Source organism: Falco biarmicus, chromosome 6, assembly GCF_023638135.1.
Source record: "Falco biarmicus isolate bFalBia1 chromosome 6, bFalBia1.pri, whole genome shotgun sequence".
In the NCBI taxonomy this organism is placed as follows: domain Eukaryota; kingdom Metazoa; phylum Chordata; class Aves; order Falconiformes; family Falconidae; genus Falco; species Falco biarmicus.
In genome coordinates, this window is record NC_079293.1 from 86,500,736 (window position 1) to 86,526,177 (window position 25,442).

At 43.2% G+C, this 25,442-nt stretch overlaps 1 protein-coding gene across 1 annotated transcript in view; it reads left to right on the top strand.

Moving 5' to 3' along the window:
• Positions 1–25,442, top strand: part of KIF26B (kinesin family member 26B) — a 303,527-nt gene that overhangs the window by 193,850 nt on the left and 84,235 nt on the right. The window contains exon 4 of the mRNA XM_056344683.1: positions 911–1,094. Within this exon, the coding sequence (XP_056200658.1) occupies positions 911–1,094 (184 nt within the window). The remainder of the gene's footprint in view (positions 1–910; positions 1,095–25,442) is intronic.

Genomic DNA, 25,442 nt, shown 5'->3' on the forward strand with positions numbered 1-25,442 from the left:
ACCTGCTCTGTTTAAAGTGCTCGTTTTACAAAAGGGAAGCCATGGGACAGCATGATTAAGGTGAGCATTACCCTTGGGCAGTGCAGAATGCACAAGTATTGGTACAAAACAGCCACAACAAAGGCTGAATGTTGAATCGTCGCGCAAAACAAAGCATTTTGCGAAAGAAAAGTACCAAATGTTTCTGTTCCAGAAAGGTTTAGCTTTTTAATCAAAGTCTATACAAACTTCAGCATTCTTATCTAGCAATAATGTAGTATAAAAAATAGTCTTAATTGTCTTCCCTGCTTAGTGATTAATGCAGCTGTAGTTGGTATGTGTCTCCGTTGCATTGTGAACAGCAGTATTTTCACTGGTCGCCGTTTGTGCAGTTTTTAGATTGGCTTATGCTTTAACAGGTGATAAAAATTTAAAACAGCTAACACAAGGCTTCTTACACCTCAGCAAGTTCACCTGAGCATTTAATACTAAGTAACAGTGGCTGCTTACATCCAAACATTGCACAAGTATTCATTTTCTAATCAGAGGCTTATGAATGAGACACAATTTTGTGTGAACCATTTGGTGACTGAACTTAATTTTAGAACAGAAATTGCCACGTAACACATATTTAATGGGAGGTTTTGGAGCTTTCTTGCAGGCTGAATTGTTTCAACAGATGAGAGAGTGACAGAGGCCTGATTGTGACCCTACTTGACTAAAAGTGTGTAAATTTGGAGCAACTTCATGAATCCGGTGGCTTTAAGCTTGTGATAATGAGTGAAGAACAAGAATTATAGAACTGTTGGGATCAATGAGGTCAAAACTGTTATTCTACATAAATAGTAACCTGACAAATACCTTTATTCTTGACTGCTTGTGTTGGTGAGTTTGGGGTTGGTTTGCCTTACTCTCATCATTTTTCCCACAGAGCCGCTCAGAAATTGAACCTGTCTTCCAAAAAGAAGAAGCACAGGCCTTCTGCATCATCTGTTCCTGAATCTCCTCTCTTCTCTACCAGCTTCAGCAGCATCCTTCAGGCTTCCCCACCCCCTGCACCACCATGTTTGCTGAGGGCAGTCAGCAAAGTGAAAGACACCCCTGGTTTGGGCAAGGTAGGCATTGCGACTATCACTGAAACTTGTTTTCTTTGGGAAAAGATTTTATCCTCATGACAAATATTATGGGAATTGGAAGACCGTGCCCTTTCTCGGTTGGCTTTGCTGCGGCTGGTCCCTGAACATGCGTACAAAGGCCTGACAACATAAGTTACTTAATGTAAGGGAACTTCTGATAAAGGTGAAGTTGACTTAAACAGCTCCAGAGCTAACTGTGCAGCAGTAATACGCTTCGAAGCCCTGCTGGGCTAAACGCACCTGCGTCGGGACCACAGTGCCACTGGGTGCTGGTGGTGCCCGTGCTGCCAGGCTTGCTGGAGGAGCTGGTCTCTGTGTCTGAACTGCACAGCACTCGCTTGCTGTGGCGTGTTCTGGGTTCCTGCTCCCCTCGCTGTCCAGGCTGGTGTCTCAGCTGGACATGCTGTAATTTGCTTCTGGCCCATGTTCCCTGGCTTTCTTCCAGTACAGTCAGGACAAGGTTGGACCAGGTACCTGGGCAAATCCCGTGCTGATAATGATGAATTGGTCCTTTTTCCTTCCATCAAATTATTTCCTCCCATTCTCCATAATCATACCCTCTTAAAATGCTGTTTAGGTGCATACTTATAACGGAAAATGGCTGAGGCGATGGTGGAGGTAGGTAGCTATACAGTTTGCTGTTGCTTTGTTATTTGTCTGAATGGCTCTTCCTTTTTCCCTGCCACAAACGGAGAGCCTGGCTTATTACATCTGGGAATACACACATGTGGTTGCTGAGGACAGCAGTTTGCTTTAATCAAGGTAGTTTCTTATGCAACCATCTGTGTGCTTTGCTGAATTCATTGAATCCTAAGCAGTGACAATGAGTTTGGTGAAAATCTTTGTGTTGAGAAGAGAAATTGTAACGTATGATCTGGGAGTGCTGAGCATAGGATGGGCTTCAGAGCTTGCTTTGCTGATTTTGGATACTCACTTTCTTACATTGTGCAGTTTCAGTTTGTTGGCGGTTTTTGTTCCCCTCCCCACCCCCCACCCCCCCACCCCCCAGCGAACAATGGTATTACTTTCATGGATGGTTTAATTCCTGTTTGAACAGGGATTCTCTCCACACAGGGCTCCCTTCCTTTCCTCTGGCTGCTAGGTGGAAAGAAATGTACAAATCTCATGATCTTATAAAAGTTAACAGTGATGCATACTCTGACTTTAGTGGGATGAGAAGTAAACTTGAACCTGTTCATTGTTGTAAGAAGCTGCTATGGAAAATATTTACGATAGAAGCTATCCTGTCAGGATTCTTAATTTTCTGTGCTTGGGACAGGTTATATTGGGAAAAAAAAATAAAATTCCATTGAGGAATAATGAAGGGTGCGTTCATGAAAACAAGGGGCTAATCTCCCTTTTTGAACGGTGTGAGCACTTTTCCTGGTCATTGGTTTTCAATCTTCCCAGGAAAAGGGTCCGCACATGCACAGAGACAAACGTAGCTCTGTCAAAGCACTGCAGGCTTGAGCTGAGCCTTCTGTGCTTCCCGCATCACTGGTTTCCAGTAGTAGGGCTTGGGAAGCAGTTTTGCAATATTCCCAGGCAGACTTACAGTTTGCTGCTTCATCAATACCATGTACCGGAACGTTCCAGGCTTTCCAGCTGTGTAAGTAAAACTGAAGTTTTGCAGTCCAGCTGATGAAGAAGAATATTTCTTTTCAGTTTCGATTCACCATCCCGTAGCTATCAGAGTATATGAGAAATAGCTAAGAGGTTTTAAAAAATATTTTAGCACATGCTTCTCCAAAGTAGTAAAACATATTACGTCAATTCATGTAGTCAAAATAGAGATTTTTTTTTTTCTTCCCCCCCCACATTTCCATTAGCAAAAATATGTCTAACCTGCAGTTTCTGGAATTCAGTTTCATTTTTCACCTCTTTGGTTTCCTCTTGGAGCCACCCTATAATTATGACCTGGAGCTTTTCTACTTCCATCAAAGTTTCTCATCAGTTTGCCTCTGTAGCACAATTTTCCTTCTAATATGTCAGAAATAGGTGCAAGGCACAGTAAGTAAATAATGGCAGGAAAAAAATGTAATTTATTTGTCAGGCTGGGAAAACTTCAGAGGAGGTAATGGAATTTCCAGCTTGCTTGCTTTTGATTTTTATTATTGTTATTTATACATGCTCTGTTCAGTTTTGTTGGCATATGGTTTGATAGAAGCATGCTAAAAACCGAATTACTTTTTTCCGTGTTGTCTCTCAATATAGTGTTTTCTGGAAGAATATAAATTTATAAAATGCGGACCCATGTGGAGGAAGCGGGTTCAGGGAAGCTAAATGTTATTTTCAGTCACTTAGGGTTTTTTTCTGGTCGGTGTTTAAATAGCATCTCACCAGCAGTCCCAGTGCTGGTATTCAGCGCTGAAGAAATTCTTGTTTCACATTGGGTGTGAGTGGGCTGGACCATTTCCAACATGATAGTTTGTTACTGGCAAGTCTGGTTCACCAGAACGGGAAGGCTGGCTGTTGCCAAGTATCCCGGATTTCCGAGCCTGCCGGGAACAGCTGTGCACAGAGTGCCCTGGCACGGGCATCCTGGAGGGGAGGCTCTTTCCCGAGGGCTGGGAGCCCCGGCACAGATGCTGGGGATGCTGGCTCTCTGCCAGCTTGCCAGGGTAGGTGGGTATCCGAGATGCAGCAGGGTAGGAAGTCAGGAACGTCAAAGCTTAGACTTTGAGGTTAAATTTCATTTCACAGTTTTCTAAAATGAACGTGCCACCAAACAGTTGCCATTTCATATTTTCACTTCTACTAGAAATTTCAAAGATTCTACTTCTCGTTGCAAAATTGATAATGATCTCGTTAAAACTGTAGAGTTTCTCAGCTGTCATGTGTGGACATATAATTTTTGTGAGTTAAACTGGGAAGATTTCCTATCAGCAACATATTTAAACCTTAATTAGCAGCTCAGTTAGTACAGATATGGGTACAACCGAAGACTCTAAACTGACGAATTTGAGAGTGTGTATTGAGGTGTATGCTTCATACCTTCTCTTACAAAAGGTCTTGCAATCAAACCGTACCAGCCTGGAAATGGGAAGAAGTATTATTTGAGAGCTAAAGCTCAGCATCGCAGAAGGAGGAAGATGATATAAATAATGAAATGCTGGGACTGCACAATCAGCATTTTACTTCATTGTTGGATACACCATTGAGCCTAGCAGAAATACAGCAGTGTCAAAGTGAAATAAAGTAATAAAGGGCCAGATTCATTGTTGCACTCATTTCCCAAAAGCTCTCCCTGCTGTAAAAGGTTTGTGACCATGTCGCAAATATCTTAGCAGTGGTGCTTGTGTGGCTCATAATGTACACGTGTTCTTTGGGTTTGCATTTGCTGCCAGAGGGAGCTGATCCCAGGTGGGTGTGTGCTGTCCCCACAGCTGTGTCTTGAGAGCAGAGAGTTTTCTTGTGGGCTGAGCGACAGTTCTCGCTCCCTAAACTGCTACAGCTTGAGCATCACTTTCCTTCTCTCTCTGCTGTCTTTGAATCATCATGTTCTGGAGAGTGGCAGACTGCTTTTGCTGGGTTTACACACTGGTCTGAATGACTGTATGTGCAATTTCCCCAAGTCCCATAATTTTCTGCAAGATACTCCTCAAGTCAGTTTTGTCCTTCGTGACAATGAGCCAAGAAACAGTGCAAAAAGGCTTTTCGTGCAGATATAACGGAAATGATGGCTTGTTCCATGCCTGCACTCAAATTGACTAATGTAAGGGCATCCTAGTAAGATTTGCTTAGATTTGCTCCCTAATCCTCTTCTCTCCTTCTTCCCCCTGCCCCTCCCCTTCCATTTTCTTTCAAACAAAAACAAAACTAGACCAATACTTTTGATGAAAAACTGAAATGTTCTTTCTGTGAAATATGTTGTTTTGCAGAATCTCACATTACGCATGAAAAACATCTTGAATGAAAAATTTTCTGCCAGTTTTAATAAATAGGTTGTTTTCAGGTGGCACAGGGCTTAGGATGAATGGATGTGGTCTCTGTGCTTCCTCCCATTTATTATTTTTCTCTGTGTAGCCTTATAAAACTCTGTCACTGAGAGATATTTGTTATATTTGGGCAGAGATTAGTTTGCTTTTTCTTATATATATTTTTTTTGGTGCAAATTGTTGTTTGTCGGTACTTGTTCATCTCAAAATAAAATAGCGATATTTGTGCATTGAAATCATCCCTATGCAAAAAGTTTCCACCAAGGAGAAACACAGCATCACTGAACCTTCTCTGGGCAGTCATGTCAACCTATTAGCAAAAGGGACTAATTTTTGATACTGTGTTTTATTTTTCGGTGGTATCAAGACTCCTGTTTGCAGACCCTAGCCCTACTTTGTTAAATTATGTATCAATTCAGATACCCCCTGCCCCGTTTCTGTCCCAGAACACTTGTGATCTCAGTACAGGGAGGAAGAGCAGACAGACAGAGGGAGGGGAAGCAAGAAGAAACGACGAGGTATTATCGGTCATCTTGATAGTGGTGTCCTCAGCCCATCAGCAGTCTAATATTAGATACCCCTTGTCAAGCTTTGGTAGGTGTTGTAGAAGAGGAGATTATTAAAGACTTTGAAGGGGGGGTAATAGGTTACACTGCAGCTGCTTCTGAGGAGCCCTTTCCATGTGTGTAGGGCAGGGTAGGAAGCAGCACAGACAGGTTTTTGAGAGTCTAGTGAGTGAGAGATGCAGGAGCCGCTGTCCTGGCAGGGGCTGAGCATGGAGCCTGACTGGGAAGTGCCAAGAATGGTAGCCAAGCCGTGGCCAAATGCCAGGAATTCCCACAAAATGCTGGTAGGAGGTTGGTGGTGTGATGGACACTCCTGAGTCATACACCTTTCTCCTACAGATCTGTGTCACATAGTAAAGAAGGTTCAGTTAAAATAATCTTTCAGTGCCTGGCTGTAAGAATTTAATCTTCTATTAAAGCACAATATTTCCTTGAACTCACCCTAAAATCTACTATTTGCTTTACATTAGTCTGCAGCTTACCTTTTCCCACATTGATTTCTGTAAAACTCTGTATCTGGGAGCATCAGAAAGATTTTGTCTGACCTGCAAGTGCATCCACCGAAACAGCAGAGGCTTTTCAGAGGCACTCAGCGGTGACATTCCTTTGACTTTTTGCTAGTGTCACTGGGAGCCAGTACCCACCGCCCCAGGCCCCAGTGAAGGTTCCCACCGTACAGGCTACCTGGTGAGTGTATCATTCAGTGAAGGAGATCACATTTGTGCGGGGAGAAGTGTGGCAGTCCTTGCCTCTTTGGAGGCAGGCGGTCCACGAAGGCAGAATGCCATGGATGATCAACAGCAGAATCTTATGCCTTTGGCCTGAAAAAGGCAGTGGTAGTATCATTGTTAAAAATCAAAAGATGGTCTCATGTCATACCTTCCCACTTTGTGTATTGATCGTATAACACGCTCTAACCTTTTGATCCAAGTGCCTAGTCAAGACTCGGTACTTTGCAGTTTTTTTCCAGCTAGGGAAAGAGATTATGAAGGGAATGGATCATAGAATCATAGAATCGTTTAGGTTGGAAAAGACCCTTAAGGTCATTGAGTCTAACCATTAACGTAGTACTGCCAAGTCCACCACCAAACCATGTCTTAGGATACATGTATAAAGGCATTTTGCCGCCTTATTCCACATTGTCCTTTCAGCTAGGACTTCACTGTCTCATTCCTTCCTTGGTTTAAGGGCATTTCTTTGTCCTACAGTACCAATGTTTGTTCAAGTTCTTCTTCTCCCTGTTGTTCTTTCTGTCCCTGCTTCTCTACTTGTGTTGTTCCTTGCTTATACGTACCCCTGCCACAGGGAATGGTGAAGGAAGCCCTACTGCCCAAGCAGTTCAGTCTTCTGAGTAAATTCAGAACTGTCTTTTGGGGCAAAAGAAGTTTCAGCCAATGCTTTGGGTTCACAAACTGGTAGTATTTCAGCTATCCATTGCCTTAAAATAGTTTATTGGGCTTTTCACCAAGTAGAGTAACGATTATTGCACTGGCCTTGATGTGCTTCAATCCAAGATGTAACAGCGCGATACGGATGTTAATAATGAGTAAGTACCCTGCTGGCTATAGCCTGAATGAAGCACGATTGGAATAGTTTTTGTTAAAAGATATTTTCAGTAGCTGTGTCAACTCTTTGTACCAGCGCAGTGGAAAGTAAACAGATACTCTTAGACTCATGTGATTTGCCGAGTAGATTTGAAGGCAACAAAATTGACGCACATCTTGATTAAGTCCAAAAAATATAGGTCACCTCCTTTTCTACCATCAGGATGTGGGTTTTGGATGTGAAGACTTTTTTTTGGCAACATTATGGTAAACATTAAGCAGGTGTTTATGAAAACCTGTGCTAAGGTCAGTGAAAAAACAAGCACAACTTGTAAAATATGTTGTGTATTTCACTGCCATCCATCATGAAGGTTTTTCAGACAGAATCGGAAGAGGTTCTCTTTCCTTTGTAAAGCAGAGGTTCTCTCTCCTTCATCACTCAGGTGTATAGGGGGAAAAAGTTAATGGTTGGATGACAAATGTGATTTTAAATCCTTCATCACAGAAAACAATTTCTGAGGTGAAAGCCGGGTTTGCCCAAAGTTACCATGGTTACTGAAATGGGGGGGGGGAAGGATGATACCTGGAGGCATTTAAAGGAGACATATGTGTTCATCTTTGTCAACATGATGGTTGTACAAATTAAATAGTTAGTTCTACTTGGAATGAAATCCAGGTGACCTTTTGCCCTTCAGAGTTGCTCAGAACTGAGGTTTTCCTCACCAAATGTGCTGTTTGGACGCGGCAGAGCCTTTCACACTCTTCGGCAAGATCCCTGCTAGGTGGGCTTTTCTAGGAGGAGCTTTAATACCTCAAGCTGCTTTATAAAAAAAGTGACATTAATAGAAAAAGGTGAAAGAATAGAAAATAATAGAGTGTAAAAAAATAACAGAAGAATTGCTATAAACAATAGTCTCTTACCTCCCTCAATCATATTTTCTACGCATACTTCGTTTATCTTTCTCTAAAGTAAAGCTTTTCATGGATGTGGAAGTACCAACCCAAGCATGCTAGGAGTTTGCAATTTGGTTGGCTGGCAGGCTTAAAGACAGACGTATTTTAAAGAAATTTCTATGCAGTTATGTTTCCACAATTTAGAGAACAGCTGTAATTGCTGTTCCTTTTCTTTGGGAAGTGCAGAAGCTGCTACTTCATGGGAGCTGGCAGCACGTATCAGCCAAGCCTGCAAAGGGAAAGCCTGGCCCATTCCCTAAATTTTACACCATGCAAGAGAGGATTCCTGCACGAAGAAGCAGGGCTGCATTTCTGCTATAGGATCTAGCCAACCCCTTTAGGAGGAGAAGATTAGGGCTTTCCCCACCTATTAACGAGCCAATTTAAGGGCAGTGGGTCCATTTTGGCCCACCTGCAAGCTATTAAAAGCTTAAGAACTGGCTCCACAGTTCCTGGACTGACAAGCTGTCATTCCTGGTAATGGGATTCCTCAGGTCAGCTGGCAAGGAGCAGACCCCAGCGAGAGGTGCTTGTGGCAAGTGGTTATTAGCCTAATGGTTTCCTGGAGCATTGCAGATGCAGGCAAGTAAATGCAAGTGGACACCAAGGAATAGGCTTGTCTCTGAACTGGGAAAATGGAAGGCAGAAACTGTTGGTATACTTACCTCTGACTCCACAGAATGGAGCAGCTCTGCTGCGTGGCACTGGGAGTGCTTCACCCATCTGGGCACCATGTGGGCAAGTGTGATGCTAAGGTATCTTTCTCTTCTGTTAATTCCTTCACCTCTGCTGATTTTTCCATAGAATCAAGGCATCTTTCAAGCTTGAAGATGTCTGCCTTTTCACTGGGGTGTGTGTGTTTGTGTGAAAACAGCAACATAGAAAGTGAGGTTTTTCTAGAGAGTAGCTTACAGTCCTTTAATGAAAATCTTGGCTTTGGGGGAAAAAAAAAGCATCTCTTCCCATATGTCATAGAGGAAGACTTGTACCCTAACCTGAGAACCAGCTATCTGTGATAGCAAATATGCGTGAGACTGTTGTTCAGTAAATTTCTTTTTTGCTTCAAAGAATACAAAAAATGGTGTTCTTCCACTTAATGACGTTCTCGTATGTGTATTCAGAAAGTGTACTGATGAGTGAGCTCATGAGCCTGAGAGGAGGATAGAGGAGATTTCCAAGTGGAATTGAACTGGCCAGACAAAATAGGCGAAAGGCTGTCCCTCACTTTGATAACATTACTTATTTCTGTGTTAGAAAAAGCAATCATTTCTGTGATTCCTTTGTAGTACATTTCACTCAGGGAAAGAGCTGTAAAGCCTAGCTTTGTGTTGTTTACCTTGGTCTGATTTGATTAATCTTTCTCTAGACTAGAAGATCAAAAGAAAATTAGCTTGTCCAAATCACTTCAGGCTGGTGCCAGTAGGTTTTGTACGTTCATAAGTGACTATTTATCCAGTGCCCTCTGCATTGTCATAGATGCATGATTTTATGCCCAGCAATCTATAATGTTTATGTTAGTTGACTGTTTTCTTGATTGAAGTCACTTATTGGCATGACTGACCATACTTTGTAGACTTCTGGTTGCCCATGTGCCTTATACACATGGGTCAATTAATTTGACTGTTTCAAAGTTGTCAACCTAATGAAGCTATGGAGATATTTAATATCGGTCACCTGGTAAGCATGCTTTAAACATACTCTCCTGTTGTTGAAATAGTATGACAGTACAGTGGCCACATTTTAAAAATCTCTTGAGCATTGAAGGTTATGCAATTTGAATGATAATTACTGGATTTTTCTAGACTATAAAAATTTACTGCTTTTAACACTTTGATTTCTTCAAAGTTTTACTGAGCTATTGTATTTTTATTGCCTTTGCTTTTCAATTTAGGTTGTACTGCTGGCTGATTTTTTTGGGGACTCTATGGTAGTTCTAATTAATCCCTTCCACTTCATTTCTGAGTCTGTCAGCAGTACTCCCCCACACCTCTTACCCCATTACGTGCGTTTTTGAATCCATGAAGAACAGGTTAATGTGAATCAGGAAAGTCAAGATGAGGGAAACTGAAAATTACAAGGGTGTTTGCCAGGTGATGCTGAGGGAGGAATAGTTTGCTAAACTTGGGACCATGGTAAGTTTCCCGAGAACTCATGTGAATTGCAGGCATTGTACTTTAAGCAATCTGCTGTAGGCCTTATTACAGTTCTTTTCCCCCCCTTTCTTTTTCTTTAAAACTTCCTAAATCTCTTCTCCTCTCAGCCTTTCCCTTTTGTGCTTGCCTCCTGTCAGCGTGTGCCCGAGAGCAGTGCTCAGCGGTGCAGGCAGGATGGTGACACCGCAGGTGGCTTCGCTGCGGCACTGCTGAACCCTCGTGGGCTAACGGCTCAGCTGAGCCTCTGCATTCAGCTGCCAGGTTATTCTGCTTTCCATCATCCTAAAGGTTTGGGCTTTACCTCGTTCCTCTGGTACAACATGGACTTAGATAACCAGGTTAGCTGAGGAAGAGCCTGGCTTGAACTGTATTTTAATACTGAGAATACCATTAGACGTATCTCTTCTCATTCAGTCTTCCTTCTTTTTTGCCTTTTCCTTTAGGAGTCAAACCCATTTTGGGGAATATCTCTCTGAAGACATTTATCCATTTTTTTGTGCTTTTATGAGAAGCCTGTATCCCTGCGCTCCAAGTGGTTGTCTTCCCATCTCTTTCCTCACTGTGTAGTGCCACCATTGTTGCGCTCCCTGAGGCTGCCGTTCACGTTGCTAGCTTCAGGGAGCTGACTGCCATCTGTCTGAGCTAGGGCGTAGGGATTCCTCCCATGGAGGAACGGAGAAAAGTGCTACCTGTATTCGCATGGGCTGACTTGCCTACCATTTGTTCCTTCCTTTCTCAGTTGATTATAGAAGCAACCTGGATAGCTGCCTTAGGACAAGGTATCTGTTTTGGCTGGCTCAAGTAAGGAATATGGTCTCTTCTTGGGTTCTGCTCAGAACCGTTAATAGTAAGTCAGCTACTGGGAGATGTAGTAACAAGATGGTTGCAGAAAGTTCTAGGTACTTGCATCTCTTCTGCAGTGGAAGTCTGCATCCTCTGCTTGGCAGCCTAAGAAGGGCCAGAGTCTCGCTGTGCAGCACCTGGTGGGGTCGAGCAGAGCAGCGTGGGAGCGCACAGGCTGCGTGAAGCAGCCAGACCTCCAAGGGAAGGGACCAAGCGGGCTTTGACACATGTGGCCCTATGCAAAGCACAGGGAAGTTGAATGGATCCTTACTCATTTAAGGACTGGAGACATCCAGCTTTTCTTCTGCCCGCACGGGTCTGTAGAGCTGGTCGCAGTGTGCACCCCTGGGGTCGGAGCCTCCAGCCCTCAGGCGCCCCAGTTCTCATCGCTCTGTTGTGCGACCTGTGAATTGCTTCAGCGACGACTCCATCCCAGAAGGGCAGGCAGCGTGGCTTGGGATCTGGGAACGTTTCATTAGTGCGTCTGGATTTCTGACACCCGAATGCCATTTTGTTTTCCAAATGTAAATAGACTTTTTCTTCTATATCGTCGCTAAAGTGATTAGCAGTTAGATCTTTCATTGGATAGTGAGACAGGAAAAGCGATACTTTAATGTTCTGATTTTTCTTTATGAAAGAGTCTTTCTAGATGTTGAAGGTAAAAACAAAGTTTGAAATCACTGACCTGTTTGATCTTAAAGAATCGGGAGGTAGGCTAATACACTTTTAAGGCCCTTGACCCTCAAATCCTCCCCTGTAGCACTCAGAGGTGAGAGGCGGCATGGGTGCAGTGCCGGTGGGTGGGTGGGTGGGTAGGTAGAAGTGTCATTCACACAATACATACTGTGTGTACATTTGCATCTAGAAATATATATCTGGGTGTGCACATGTATATCTGTGTATAAATGTATTCATCTCACCCTCCCCACCAGTATGGTGGGAATACATAGGAAAAAGTTATATATGGAGTTTTGAGAAAGTTATCTGAAAAAATTGGAAAGGCTAACTAGCTATAGATTCGCTCTTGTTTATAAATTACTGGATTTTTTTTTTTTTAAAGTGAGAGAACTCAACATTCCATTAGCGCATTGCCAGTAATCTCTCATGGATTTTAATCAAGAATAATATCCTTCTTCTTGCTTAGCTCAGTCCTTCTATACAGTGCATGATCTTTTTTCTCCTATGAGGTGATTGAAAATGCTCATACAAATAGCAGAATTTTACATTAAATTCTCGAGGTATCATTGAGGCTCTGTTGCATTTCTGTACATTTCAGTTGCTCTTATCCATGTTAATTGCTGCTGGATTTTCCACAGATCTGCTCAATTTACAGTGTTTTTACTGAAAGGGAAAGGAAGATGTAGTGTCACAATGTGGTGTGTGCTAAAACCCCAGGAGGAAATCTATACAATAACCTTTACAGCATCACATACTCCATTTTGGAAACATAGATGTGGGAAAACTTAAAAACTGTTGATCCTTTATTCCCTGCCCCCTTTTACCACAGAAAATATGATATATGTATTTCAAACTGTATAGTGTGAGCATCATAATCTTTGCTTTAATGTCTTACCTCCTTCTTTCTACCATTCAGTATTGTTGGAGCTTTATCTCAATTTGCAACGTTTTGTTTTTTTTGCAAAATTGCAAAATCCTGTTCTTGACTACCCCGGCCACAGCACCTGAGCCCAGATTCTGGAAGCAGTGGCTAGGAAAGCTGCCCTCCTTTCCCCACCCCGCCAAGCACATACCTTCAGCACCGTGTGTGTGACAGCCGTGGGGAGCAGTGCTAAGGTACGTACTGGCATGAGATGCGACAGAGGCTGCCGGGATGCCTATCACCTGGCCGCGCAGGCGGGGAGGGCATGCACCCTGGTGGATACCAGCCTGTGCAGATGTGATAAGCACGAGGAGGCCCAAGCTGCTTTTGGGAAACAGAACAGTGACACGGAGGAGGAAGCAGGATTCCCCCAGGGCCTCGTACTCTGTGAGTGGTGGGAATTGTGAATCTCCTCGGATGGGAGGGAGTTATTCATCATAAAGGCTATTACACTGTGCAAGACGATGATGCTGTTGCTGAAACAGAACACCACCGAGCTATTTCCTATCTTATCAGGGTGTATTAATAATGCAGCAGTAATAATAGAAGTACAAATTAAAAATAACTGGATAGGCAGATAAGCAGAGTTCTTAAGATTAAGGGGATCGGGAATTGCTTCAAACAGTTAATTGCAGAGCTGCACATAGGGGAAAATTTGCCTTTGCTGTTTTGCCTTTCTTATTTTCTTATTCACAGTCTTATCTCTGTGAGCATTATTTTTAGGGCTTTTACATAGACACTAATAGGCACAATATTTCCTCAAGATTTCAGGCTGTTCTTTATCTCCAAAGAAATGATGTATCTTTTGCTGATCCGTCTAATTCAGTAGGGACTAATAATGCTGAATAAGAAGAGTATCCTGATTATTAGCCTTCCTCTACATAAACCTCTTATCATCTTCTCCTCCCACTCCCAGCCCACAATATAAAGGCAGACAAGACATTACAAGCGCCAAATATTCAGGCTTCAGGATGAATTGATGCAGACTCTTCCCTGGAGGCTTGTAAGCTCCTTCCAGATTGCAGTGGCATGAAATCCACAGCAACCCCAAGTCTCTTGAGGTGCAATAGCTAGGCTGGGCAAAGAGAAACGTATCCAGTTCTCCGGCACTGGGTGACTGTGCTCCCCCCAGTCCTTTCTTGCACCGCCTGTGTTGGTCAGTCACTGACCTGGCAGGGCTTTCCCTGATTTGGGGGCTCTGCATGATTCCTTTAAATAGAATTAAAATAATGACTCAGAACTACACTTTGGTCCCCTGCTGCGTACCAAAATGTGCCTTAGTTAGGGCATGAGACTACTGTCGCTTTGATTTCAAGTTCTATTTGCTAAGCAATAGTCGGGATGCTCAAATTCTGCTCCCAGTGAAAGAGCTTGTGCCACGTGCAGCTATTTCACACAGCTCCATCCAAGCAACCCTGGCCCCCTGAGAGATAAGGCTATCAAGGGATGCCCATTTGATTGAACACCTGATACACTGATAGAGCAGAAGCTTAGCAAAGAGCTGCAGCACAACTATTATTCCACCGTTTTTCTGGAAAGCAACATCGTTTGTGAAACCAGCAGTATGGGAGTTCAGTGTCCAAGACTGTAAATCATGTGTCATCCTTTGAATATGGGTTTAGCAGTCCAAAAAGCTTCTCCATGTAATATTGTTAATACTGAAGAATTCAATCTACTGTACAGAATGGTTCATCACAGTTGGCTGCCACAGGAATATCCTCTGTAATTTGTCAGATTAAAAGGGTGGAGAAAGCTGTTGCTTAAATATTGGTTTCTTCAGTGACAGCAGAAGAAGAAAGTCCTTTGGAGGGGAGGGGATGTGAGAGGACAAACAATGGTACCATCTGATCCAAAGATCACACTGATCCTGGACTTTTTGTGCATGTTATTAGTATCGTAAGTGTTAATGATGGTTAATCTACTGTAACAGAGTGGTACCCTGTTGGCTGGTCACTCTTCATCATTCAGGTTGTACATCCAGTAATGTAAATGGTGTAGATGAGAGCATCAGGCACAAATTCACCAGCTTCATGCTCAAGGTGAAGCAGTGACAGTAGGTAAACTACACTGGCCAAATGAGAAGTGGGCAGGCTCCATTCACCCGTGCTTACCCTTGACAAAAGCAGCACGGGGAACACTTTCATCTCATGAACCAGTGACTGAAATGTTCTGAGTGCATGAATTCATGTGGATGGTGGAACTTTCAGGATTCATAGGCGTTTGAATACCCGTGATACTTGTAGCCCACGGTAATAGCTGCTGTCATGCTATTAAGCCTACCAATCCAAATCCAGAATCTTTTCCTTTTGTTTCCTCCCCAGAAATGCTTTACAATGTTTTCCATTCCTCTGTCCATGTCTCTGAGGTGCATCTTATTGTCCCTAACTGCCACCCATGTCTCTTACCTCAGTTTTGCACCTCTGTTAGCTGGGTTACTCTTCTCACCATCGCTGCACCCTCAGGTGGCCTCTCCCCTGAACCTGCAACCCTTCTACCTGTGCCTGGTCTGGTCTGAGCACTGCATCTTAAATACCATCATTTCTTCTCATTCAGGAAGGCTTTATTTTTTTTTTTTCCCCCTGATGTGATTTAAATACACATCATAAAATGGTTTGCTTTTATGTTGCATCTAAAGGGAGACAAAGGGGAAAAAAACATGCAATCAGTTACCAAAAACTAAAAGTTAAAAGTACAAAAACTGAAACTGCTGTTCTCATATGTCTGGGTCTCCCTTCACTCAGTTCTCCAGCAATAATCACAAAATAGCAATAAACGAGACAATCCTTGTGTTCAGGCATTGTTGGCACCCACTGGCTCTCAGGGCTAGGCTGTGGGGGTTTGGCCAGGGGGCTAAGCAGACCCGCAGAGTACCACGGTGGCAGGCTATTCATATTTTCTTGCAGATTTCCCAGTTACTGTCTAGACAGAAAATATACAAGGTGGGTGCCTGCCCTGCATTTATTTCCCCCCTCCCTCATTTTTTCAAGGAAGCTTTCTAAGAGCTGAAAATACCTTTGAGGCTCTAGTTTTCATAGGAAGCCTTTTGCGTCCCAGTGGAGTTTTTGTGGGTTTTTTCTGGGTTTCTTTTGGTGTGTTACACAATGATTTCTGTCAGTCTCTTACTGGGTAGTCCTAGAGCATATGGAAACAAGACAGGGAGGATTTGTCCTAGGTAGCAAGTGAGTCTAAAATCCCAGACTCTCAACAAAGCTCAATTTCCTTTCACTGCAAGTTACACTTACCTCTATCTCTCTCAACTGCCCTCCCACTTCTGTTTAATTTGCTCCCTCATAGTCAAATTTTTCCCCCCTTTATTCTTAGCTTCTTTTACTACTGTGGGATACAAAAGTATTTCCCAAATTCTCTGCACCCCCACCCCCCACCCCCCACCCCGAAATCTTTTAAAAATACACTACTAAGAAAACATGTCCATTACTTAGTCCAGGATCAAATGACCTTACAAGACAAAGCAAAGCTGTGGTAACGTGCTCTCACCCTCCCTCCCTCCTGACACCTTAATCCTACAGCACTGCTGCCCACCCAAACCTCTCGATTGTCTCCTTGGAGGAGTGTTAGCATCTTCCTCCCAGCTGGCAGAGGCAAAATGCCCACAGCCTTACGCTGCGACGTGCTTGCTTGTTTTGAAGTAAATGATTCAGTCCAATTTTTATGGTGGTTCGAAGTCCAGCTGGTAACAAACTCCAGCTGTGGATAGTTAAAGGCTGGTTGATTTTGATGCTTTCTGGAGAGGGACCTTTTGTACCTTGTAACAAGCTACTTTTTAGCAAATTGTGGAAATGCAACAAATAACTAAGATCTGAATCAGAAGCTGAATTGAGTATTTGGCATGTAAATGTTACCATCTGAAGTGGATTTCTTTAGAATTAAATATTAAAACAAGCTTCTGAATGGGAGGCAAAAGGTTGTAAGTCTCTGTAGGAATGACTGCTTTCTGAAAAAAATAGGAACCAAATTCAGCTACAAGTCTCAGAAGCAGAAGGCAAATCTGGATTAAAATGTTTGTTTTGTGAATGCTGTGTGTTCCTGCTGCTGGGATTTTTAAGAATGGAAAGGAATTGTACCTGGCTTTTGCCTGGCTGTGCAAGCCTTGGGGGGTGTTTGCAGATCTGCTGCCCTCATACCCGTCACATAACACCACACGTAAGAGCAACTTACGTGTGGTAAGTGGAGCCCAAGGGTTATTTGGGACAGCAGTCACCCCCCAGGGGCAGGGGCCCCTCCAGCAACTGCCTTTTCCTGGGTGGACACATGCAGGAATTCTGGATTCTTACGTATATGTTATGCTGGAGAAATCAATTTTTCGAAAAGACCACAGAAGCCTGGTTCATTTGTTTAGTTGGTACTATATCCCCAAACAGAGGCAGAACGGGGAGATACTGTCTTAAAAGGAGAGCTTTAGGACCTGGTATTTTCAAAATCCAGACAGCTAGAGATCCAGAGCAGTGAAGGGAAGGCTGTTGGTGGTCTCTCAGTGAATAGACAAAAAGATCAGGAAAACCAGTCTGTGAATTAGCATTAGCAGTCTTGACTGAGAGCCCAGGATTAAATGGGCACAGGCACCAAACAATCTTCTTGCCCCTGGAAATGGCTCTAGTCAAACAGAGCTGAGCTATGTTAATAGGTAAACCGAGCTGGATACGGTTTATGCAGTACCTGGTCTGTTTCAAGAACAAAATTGTCAACATGGCATCTTCTGCGGTTTTTAATTCACTTCATTTAACAACGAAAAAAAATGATGAAAATAAATCTTGGTTTATGCACATTGGGCAGACTGTCCCAGCAGTCATGCCTTCGGTTCACATCCCAGCCTGTGCATGCAGGAGTCAAAGAAAAACATGTCTGTCATGCGGTGGTGCCTTTTAATTTAAGCAAACCAAATAGCTGCCAGAGACCACATCAAGTTCAAGAGTACAGGGGAGGAGGAGAAAGGATGAGGAGGATTAGAGACTGGCAAGGAGAGCTTCATATTAAGTGAGATGTTAATTTGCATTTGCTGCTATTTAGTTGAGCTTGAAAGTAAAGGCTGTTGCAACACCACAGTGTAAAAATGCTTTTGCTTGTGCTTTTTTTCCTCAATTAAGAAGCCAATTTGTCTGTGTTGTACTGATCTTACAGATAAGACAGGTAAGGAAAGAAGTGAACCTTCCTTTCAATACAGACTGGAAAAAACCCCAGTGTTACTCCTAGCTCCATCTAGACATGCCTTTGTCATCACGGTTCAGATCTGGTCCCTTTGAAGAATTTCTTTTGAGTAGATGTTAAAAATGTCACAAAAGAATGAAGGGAGGAAAGTAAGAATGAATTGGAAATTCTTAGACCTTGCCTGGCTCAGAACTTTGCTTTCACAGAAAGTACACAAGGTGGTAGATAAATCATTATCACAGATTAAACAAAAACTTTTATGTTGTTGTGTAAATGTCTTTATTTTATCAGTTATGCTCATCTGACCCTTATACTTGTGGATCTGTAAGGATGTCACATGTAATTCATGGATTTTCTTTCCTTTGAATTACCAGGCAGCGCAAGCAGATGAGACCATACTAAAAAACTTAACTGTTAATAGAAAGTAGTGTCATTTAGTATAAATCAGATACAGAACCCAGTTTAGAGATTAAAGCAGAGTAATGTGATTATGAAGAGTCCTTTGGAAAAAATTCTTCCTTTTCTCTTGTCCATAGGGTTTTTTTTCCCTCTTTAAAAATAATTGTAGTTAATACAGCTGATGAGGTGCAGAAGGGAATACAGGCTAAGCAGAGGAGACTGACAGGAGTGGCATCAAAAGTGTAAATGAAGGTGTGTGAGGGCCAGTGTGCTGGGCTCATCTTCTTCCCTTTGTTGTTGTTTTCAGCTACTCCATATCACAAATACTCTGTTTTTTTATTTTGGTTGGCTGTAGAAAGGATACAAGGATGCTTCTGATGTATTTGCATTGATTCTGCTTTAAGCCACTGAATATTGTTCTCGGAGGACCTGCATTGCTATGTGCTGCTGACAGACCCAGAGAAATAATTTCCAACTGAGAAATAAGGTGCTCCTGTGGACCAGCCTATCGGACTAGTGTCTGCAGTCAGAAAGGCTAACCCTCCACATGATGGACATGCATGGCTGACTGGCCTCTTTGCCTGCTCTCTCAGAAGGCTTGTTCTCGCAGGACCAACAGGGCTGGGAGGCCCGGAGTACCTGCAAACAGAAGAGAGCCAAATGTCCTGTGAGGACTGCTGCTTGTTATACCCAAACAAGAGACGTGATCACCTCCTGGTGAAGTGAAATACAGCACTATCTTCTTTCCATTCCATTTCTGATAGAGCAGTTTCGTCTGTGGCCGCTGCAGCCTCTTGCCCTCTAGTTTTCTTGCTTTTTATCTTTTCTATTTCTGTTGTTAACTGACAGCAGCTGCCAAAACCGTATCCCACTGCATTTCTTACATACTTTATAATAGCTGCACAACAAGTACATAGTCTGTGATGTGCTGGTCTTCAGATCTGTGTCTCTTTGGATATATTTCATGGTGGTGAAGGCTCTCATTCTAATTGCTTACAGTCTCATAAGCAGAAATGGTCTCTGCAGTGAAATGAAGAGGCAGGGCATCATTACCGCAATGGGTGACAGATCTGAAAGGATTTATGATCTAATTTCACTTCATTAATGACTGTGATATTTAACTCTTCCAGCCTGCCCTTTTACTAGCTGTGTCTAGTTTTCTGGACTGCAGTACCACTCTCACTTTGTGGACTACAGCCTGCCCCTCATTGCCTTATGTCTTTGCTTCCAGGAATACGGTCCATCCGCATTGTCTTCCTTAGCACCACTTTTTCATCCTCCCACATTTATCTCAGGGCTGTCTTCCATGTTGTCTCCCTTTTCTTGGAATCTGTCTTTTTCTCTTCCACCAGCCTGTGCCTTCACTCCCACCCACCTTCCCCCAGCTCTCCCGCTGACCTTACTCTGTTCTAAAAGGGGGGGAAGATGCCTGAGCCACAGCAGAAGACGATGATCGAGTAGATCAGGGCAGAGGTCTGTGAGAGCAGCTCTGCTGATTGGTGCTTATTTACATCTCCTAAAGATCTGATGCCTAAAACCTTAGAAACTTGCACCTAATTCATCATGTCTTATTTTCTTTATAGATAGAAGAAGTAGACGAGTACTCGGTTTCACGTTGCTCACGTGCAGAGGTATACAAAAGAACTCTTAATTGGTCCAGATGCCATTACTGCAATATCAGATGTCTGTATTAGCTGATATTTGAGAGATCGCTTGCTAGAAACAGCATTTTAACAGACTTCCCAGAGACAGAAGCTTGACATTCTTTTCCCTCTTGTTCAGCTAAGGCTGCTGCTAGCTCTGGGTGGGCCAGAGCTGGGCTGCCAGCTCCCCCATACCCTTCCTTCCCGACCTCTCTCCGCTGCCTTCTTTCTAATGTGAAGATCTGCTACAAGTTCTCCCATAATGCTTTTTATTTCTGCTGATGCCATGAGCTCTATTGTACCTTTAGGAAGTATTTATATGTTATGAATTATGTTTTACTCCCATGCTGGCTTTTCTTTTCATAAACAAGCCTTACAAGAATCTCTGCATCGGGCAGTTACATATAAATTTGATCCTTTTGTTTTGCTCACAGAGAGGATAAGGTAAATGATGGATTGCATTAATAAAAAAAAAAAAGGGAATGGCTGTATGTAAACTGGTCCCTTACGGTATAATATCCCTCTCTTCAGACCTGTATCAACAATGTGTTGAACAAGGCGTTCATTTAGAAAAGGGAAAAAATATCACCTAGCCTGAAAGTTCAAGCCTAGAGTTAGTACAGCGCGAGGGTTAGTGAAGCATACAGGCACTGCTTTGTCTAAACAGTGTGCCGAGGAGAAAAAGGCCAGAAATGACCCACCTGGAATGTGGAAACTTTGGGACCATAAATGAAGAACCCGATTTTCCCTTTAACAAAGAGTGTGTTTAGAGGTATGCTCATTATTTATTAGTATGTTCACCCAGAAAGCAACACAAAAGCTGAATAGGCTGTTCTGGCTTATGCACACAGTGGGACATGACAGGGTTCTCATGCTTTTCTGTTGAAAGAACTGTAGATGTTGTGTCAGGATGCATGCTAGTAATCCTAGAGAATAATCCAGGCAAATCCTGGCCTCTCCCAGCCCACCCCCCTGTCAAGAGAACTGTTGTCATGTGGAATTAAACTACTCCTGAAATGACTTACCATGGCTGTTACATCATGTTCCTATTTGCAACTCTCCGGAGGTTATCAGCACAGTTAATTCATGTGTCATGGATATTCTTGAAGTTAACATCACAAATCAAAGTATATTTATAATATTGGTTTAGAAGGTAGATATTTAGAAATGTGTATTTATTAAAAAAAGAAAACCTTCATCGTTCAGCCAAAAAAGTTATGCTGGGTTTTCTGTCGTTAAACTGACAGGATGTTATAGCTGCTGTAAATAACAGTGACTGCTAAAATCTTTTGGCCTCCCCAGTGTACAAATCAACTATACACGGATTAACTAGTTTCCTCTGATGTGGTTTGAACTAATCCAATATCCTCTGATAACAGGAGAAGGCCTTTAATTACACCATTTTGCTTTCTCTTCTGTGTGTGCTGTGGCTTCTCAGAAAAAACTCTTGCTTTATGGAGTTCAAAGTCAACTTTAAAAATCTGTTACCTGAGTGATGCCTGGGGACATCCGTGCCGGGCTTTTGCTGGGATGCTGGGGCTGGATGCATGTGCCTTGTGGCTTGGGTGAGAAGAGGTTGGGACGTCACCAGAAACAAGATGGACAGATTCCTCCTTCCCCTTTGGTCTGTGGCTGGGTGGTACTGTGCCACATCCTCAGTCCCTCACGTGCTTCACTTCGTACGAGGGCAATGTGAGGGATAACAGGGGCTCCAGGTGGCTCCTGCCCTTCCTCGTGTGTTTGCACTACCTTTTGTTCTCAGTCGCAGGAGCTGAGCAGCCGCAGGGCTGCCCTTGGCGTGCTTTCGGTGGCCCTGCCAGCAGCCCTTGCTTTTGCCTGAGATTTTTTGGAGTGGTGCATGCTCCTGCAGCATTTCCTTCGCTCGTGGCGTGCCTTTGTCACAGGGATCCCATCTGGGGCTGGGAAAACAGATTTCCTAGATATGCTGCTCTACCTTGGGAGCCCGTCACACTGCGGGTATTGCATGAATATTGTATTCAGCAGCTCAGTGACTTTGTCATGCTGCTGCAGAGAAATACAGAAACCAAGCTATTCTCAGGCTGACAGGCAGACAGGCTGCCAGCAGCTATCTGAGATGAATGGTTTCGTTTTCATGTTTTAACAAAAAGCAAGATGAAAGTTGACATTAGTAGAAGACAGGTTCTTTGGCAATCTCTGCACTTTCACCCTTCCCTAGATGTCATTATGTACTTCAACCAGTAACCACTTTGCTTTCTGGTAGTCACCTCTGCTTGCTTCTGCCCCTTTTGGTCATCAGATTTATAGCAAAATGATTAGGGGTGGGAGAGAAAGAGATGGAGAGAGAGAAGAGGCTGAACAGGAGAAGCAACAGTAAGTTACTTCACTGGAATACGGGCAGGCTGGTGGCTGAATGGCTTCACTGAATTTTTCTTGTAACAAAACTGAAAACTGCCCATCAACAAGGGTGCCTGAAATACCTCTCAGTTCTTGCTGAGGATGGGGAAGTGTTTAGCATCTAATAGCTAAATATTCTCAAGAACCTCAGAAGATGACTGTTACATAGCTTGTGTTTGGGCCTGTTAGGATTTTCATGTTTGTGATTAGCTGAAGCCTTCAAAGATTGGTGTTCCTGGAAAACCAGGCTTGCTCCTATTTAGCGGTTCTATAGGTTTTCCCCACTTTGGGAGAATCAACAGCTGGTCAGGGAGCACCTTCACATGGCTGCAGTGCTGGAGATGTGCCAAACAATTTTGATGGGGTTTAAGGTTGAAGCAAGGTTGTCAAGTCTCACATGAGACATGAAACTGGCTGCAGCTGAACCTCGTTCCAAGCTCCCCTGTGCCCAAGGGTGCATCTCCTAGTTTTGAAGGCTGGTGAAGCCTCCTTTGTACCTTCTGACCTGCCGAGTGATGTGCTAACAGGCTGTGCCTGGTGTGCTTCAAGGAGCAGGAGAGGTGAGGCTGGAGCAGTACTAGTTGCTCACACTAGCCCTGGGGCTCTTGCACCATGCGGATGGATGTGCAGCTGTCCCGTGCACACAACGTGCTGGTGTGTGTCTCGGCACATGGAGTTTCATGCACTGGAACAGGCAGATGATGAATCTAACCAGACATCTGGTTTTGACTCCCTCAACAGACATTTTACACCTTCAAGAAGTACGTTATACCCATGTGGGTTTTCTCTTGGCTACCTCAGCGTGCACTTATGGTCCTTCACCGCATAAACCAGCCTTCCACATCAGTTGTGAACTTGGCTCTGGGGCAGAGCAGTAATGATTTGAGCAGCTGGGAATCAGAGAAAGGAGGAAGAGTGAGAAGGGGAAGTGACATTTCTGCCTTAATGAACACAGGCATTTTAAAGACTTTACTGGGGAGAAAAATATTTATTTGATACACAGTATTTTTGCAGTGTAAATTATCATCCCTGATGAACTTATCCTAAAAAATAACCTCTTTCTTTTTTTTTTTTTTTCTTTCCTTCAGTTTTAAAATACATTTGGATCTTTCGAGAAGGCTGTGTGTAAAAGTGAAACTCACAGCTTGGTGGAGAGAACATTGATTTTAACATGTCGTATAGACACATGCAGGCACAGACAGGAGCCAAGTCACTGAAATTGTCTGTAACAAATGGATAAGATCCAGAAAAGTCTAGGTAATTAGATTAGCCTTTGGCCTGGCAAACACTTAATAAAGTTCCTTTAATACAATGTGAGAGAGCTAGTAAAATAAAGAGAAATTTATCATGGCCTAAAGTTGGGGAAAAAAATAAAGCAACCCTATTACTTTTTAATTTCAAGGCAATGAATCCACTGGCTAAATGTATTTATCGGTTGGTCACAACAGGAGTGTTAAACAAGGAATGCTCAACCAACAGTCTCCATATTTTCTTAAAGCAGTGTTTTAAAAATCCTTACAGTGCTCAGATAAGACAGGTTTCCATTCCATCATGCACTGAAAAACTGAGCGTTAGTGGCAGTTATTGTTGTTTTTATCTTTGCCATCAGTTTGTTCAAGGTTATTTCAATGATCTTCTCTTCTAAATCAGACTGGAAAAACAGATGACATATAGGACCAGGTTATGGACCGGGTCCAAATGACCAGAGAAAAGAGTCTGAGCTGTGACAAAACACATGGGTGAGAGAGCAGGAGCTTTGGCAGAGCACAGCAAGGACCCATCTCTGTTCCTGTTCCTCTAAAGGCACCAGGAATTTTATCACTGGCTTCAGTGGCAGCCTAATTAGGTCTCTGAAGGCTTTTGAAAAATCCCCCTTGACATCTGATGGCTGTTCCCTGCGGTGTCAGTGGAAAAGTATGCATCTTTTGTCAGTGCAGAAGATGGCTCCACGTGGAACTCCCCCCCCCCCCCCCCCCCCCCTACAAATTAATGTTATAGCACTTCTTTTGTCAGCCTGTGGCTGAAGTGCAGCCTTGTCCATGAAATACAGCGTGAGTTTGTTATGGACACAGACGAACGGTGCAGTAGGTTAATGCAATAGTCTATCTCTAGGCATCTGGGTTCACACCCTTGCTCAGACCTTGTGTAAAGATGAGTTTGTAGTCTCAGCAGACTCTTTAGCACACCTCATTCACAGCACTTCTGCGTGTTTTGGCGGTTTTCCATCTCTGGCCAGAAAAGGCTTAGGACTGGAATAGCAGTAGAGCTTTTCCAGGTGAGAAATGAAAAGCGCTGATAGAGAACTGCAAGGAAACTGTTCAGACTGTGTCTGTGGCGGATGAACAGAAATACCACCAACCCCGTGCAAAGTTTTCAGTGCTTGTTTGGACACTTCCACAGTGCTGTTAGTTCCAGGCTGTTACAGTTCTGCACCTTTATGCCCTCCCTGTGTGTCTAAATGGTGAGGTCCTACAAGAGGTCCTCTGACTACTTAACACTTAGTAATTTAAGGAGCAATTTTGAAATTTGAGGGTATATTGAGCAATGCCTTACTTTAAAAAAAAAATAAATATACAATTCCATAGAATGTAGCAGGATAGAGTAGTATTCAGCCTGATTAAGTGTTGGATTCATCGATTGTTAGATGCTGAGGGCAAAACCCCAATCTTTTCTTCTCAAGACACTGGAGTATCATGCAAAGTAATTAATAGTATGTACATAATGAGTCACAGTAAGGCCCAGAGAACTGAGTTGTGTATGAATGTAAAATGGAATGGAGGGAAGGAGGAGAAATCCTGCTCTTGAAGGCACTGAGCGCTTGAGGAGGTGCAAGGATATTGGGTAGATCCATGCAAACTCATGAACATGCCTACATGTATTTGGCAAAGATTAGGTCAGTGGTCTATACAGTCCAGTCTCCTGCTGCCTCTATCGAAGGTCATTGCCTGGTGATTTAAAGGATATCTTAAATTAAGTTGCAAACTGTGCAGCAGCGTTGGCTGGGGAAAAGGAGAGGAAGGATTCTTTCCTAATACTGTGGACAATTAGATGACACAGTGTGGTAGGAGGTTTGATTATTTGAAGCATCCCTTTGGGACCACAACTGCAGAACAAATCCTGTAAAGGTCGAACCATCATCCAGACTAAA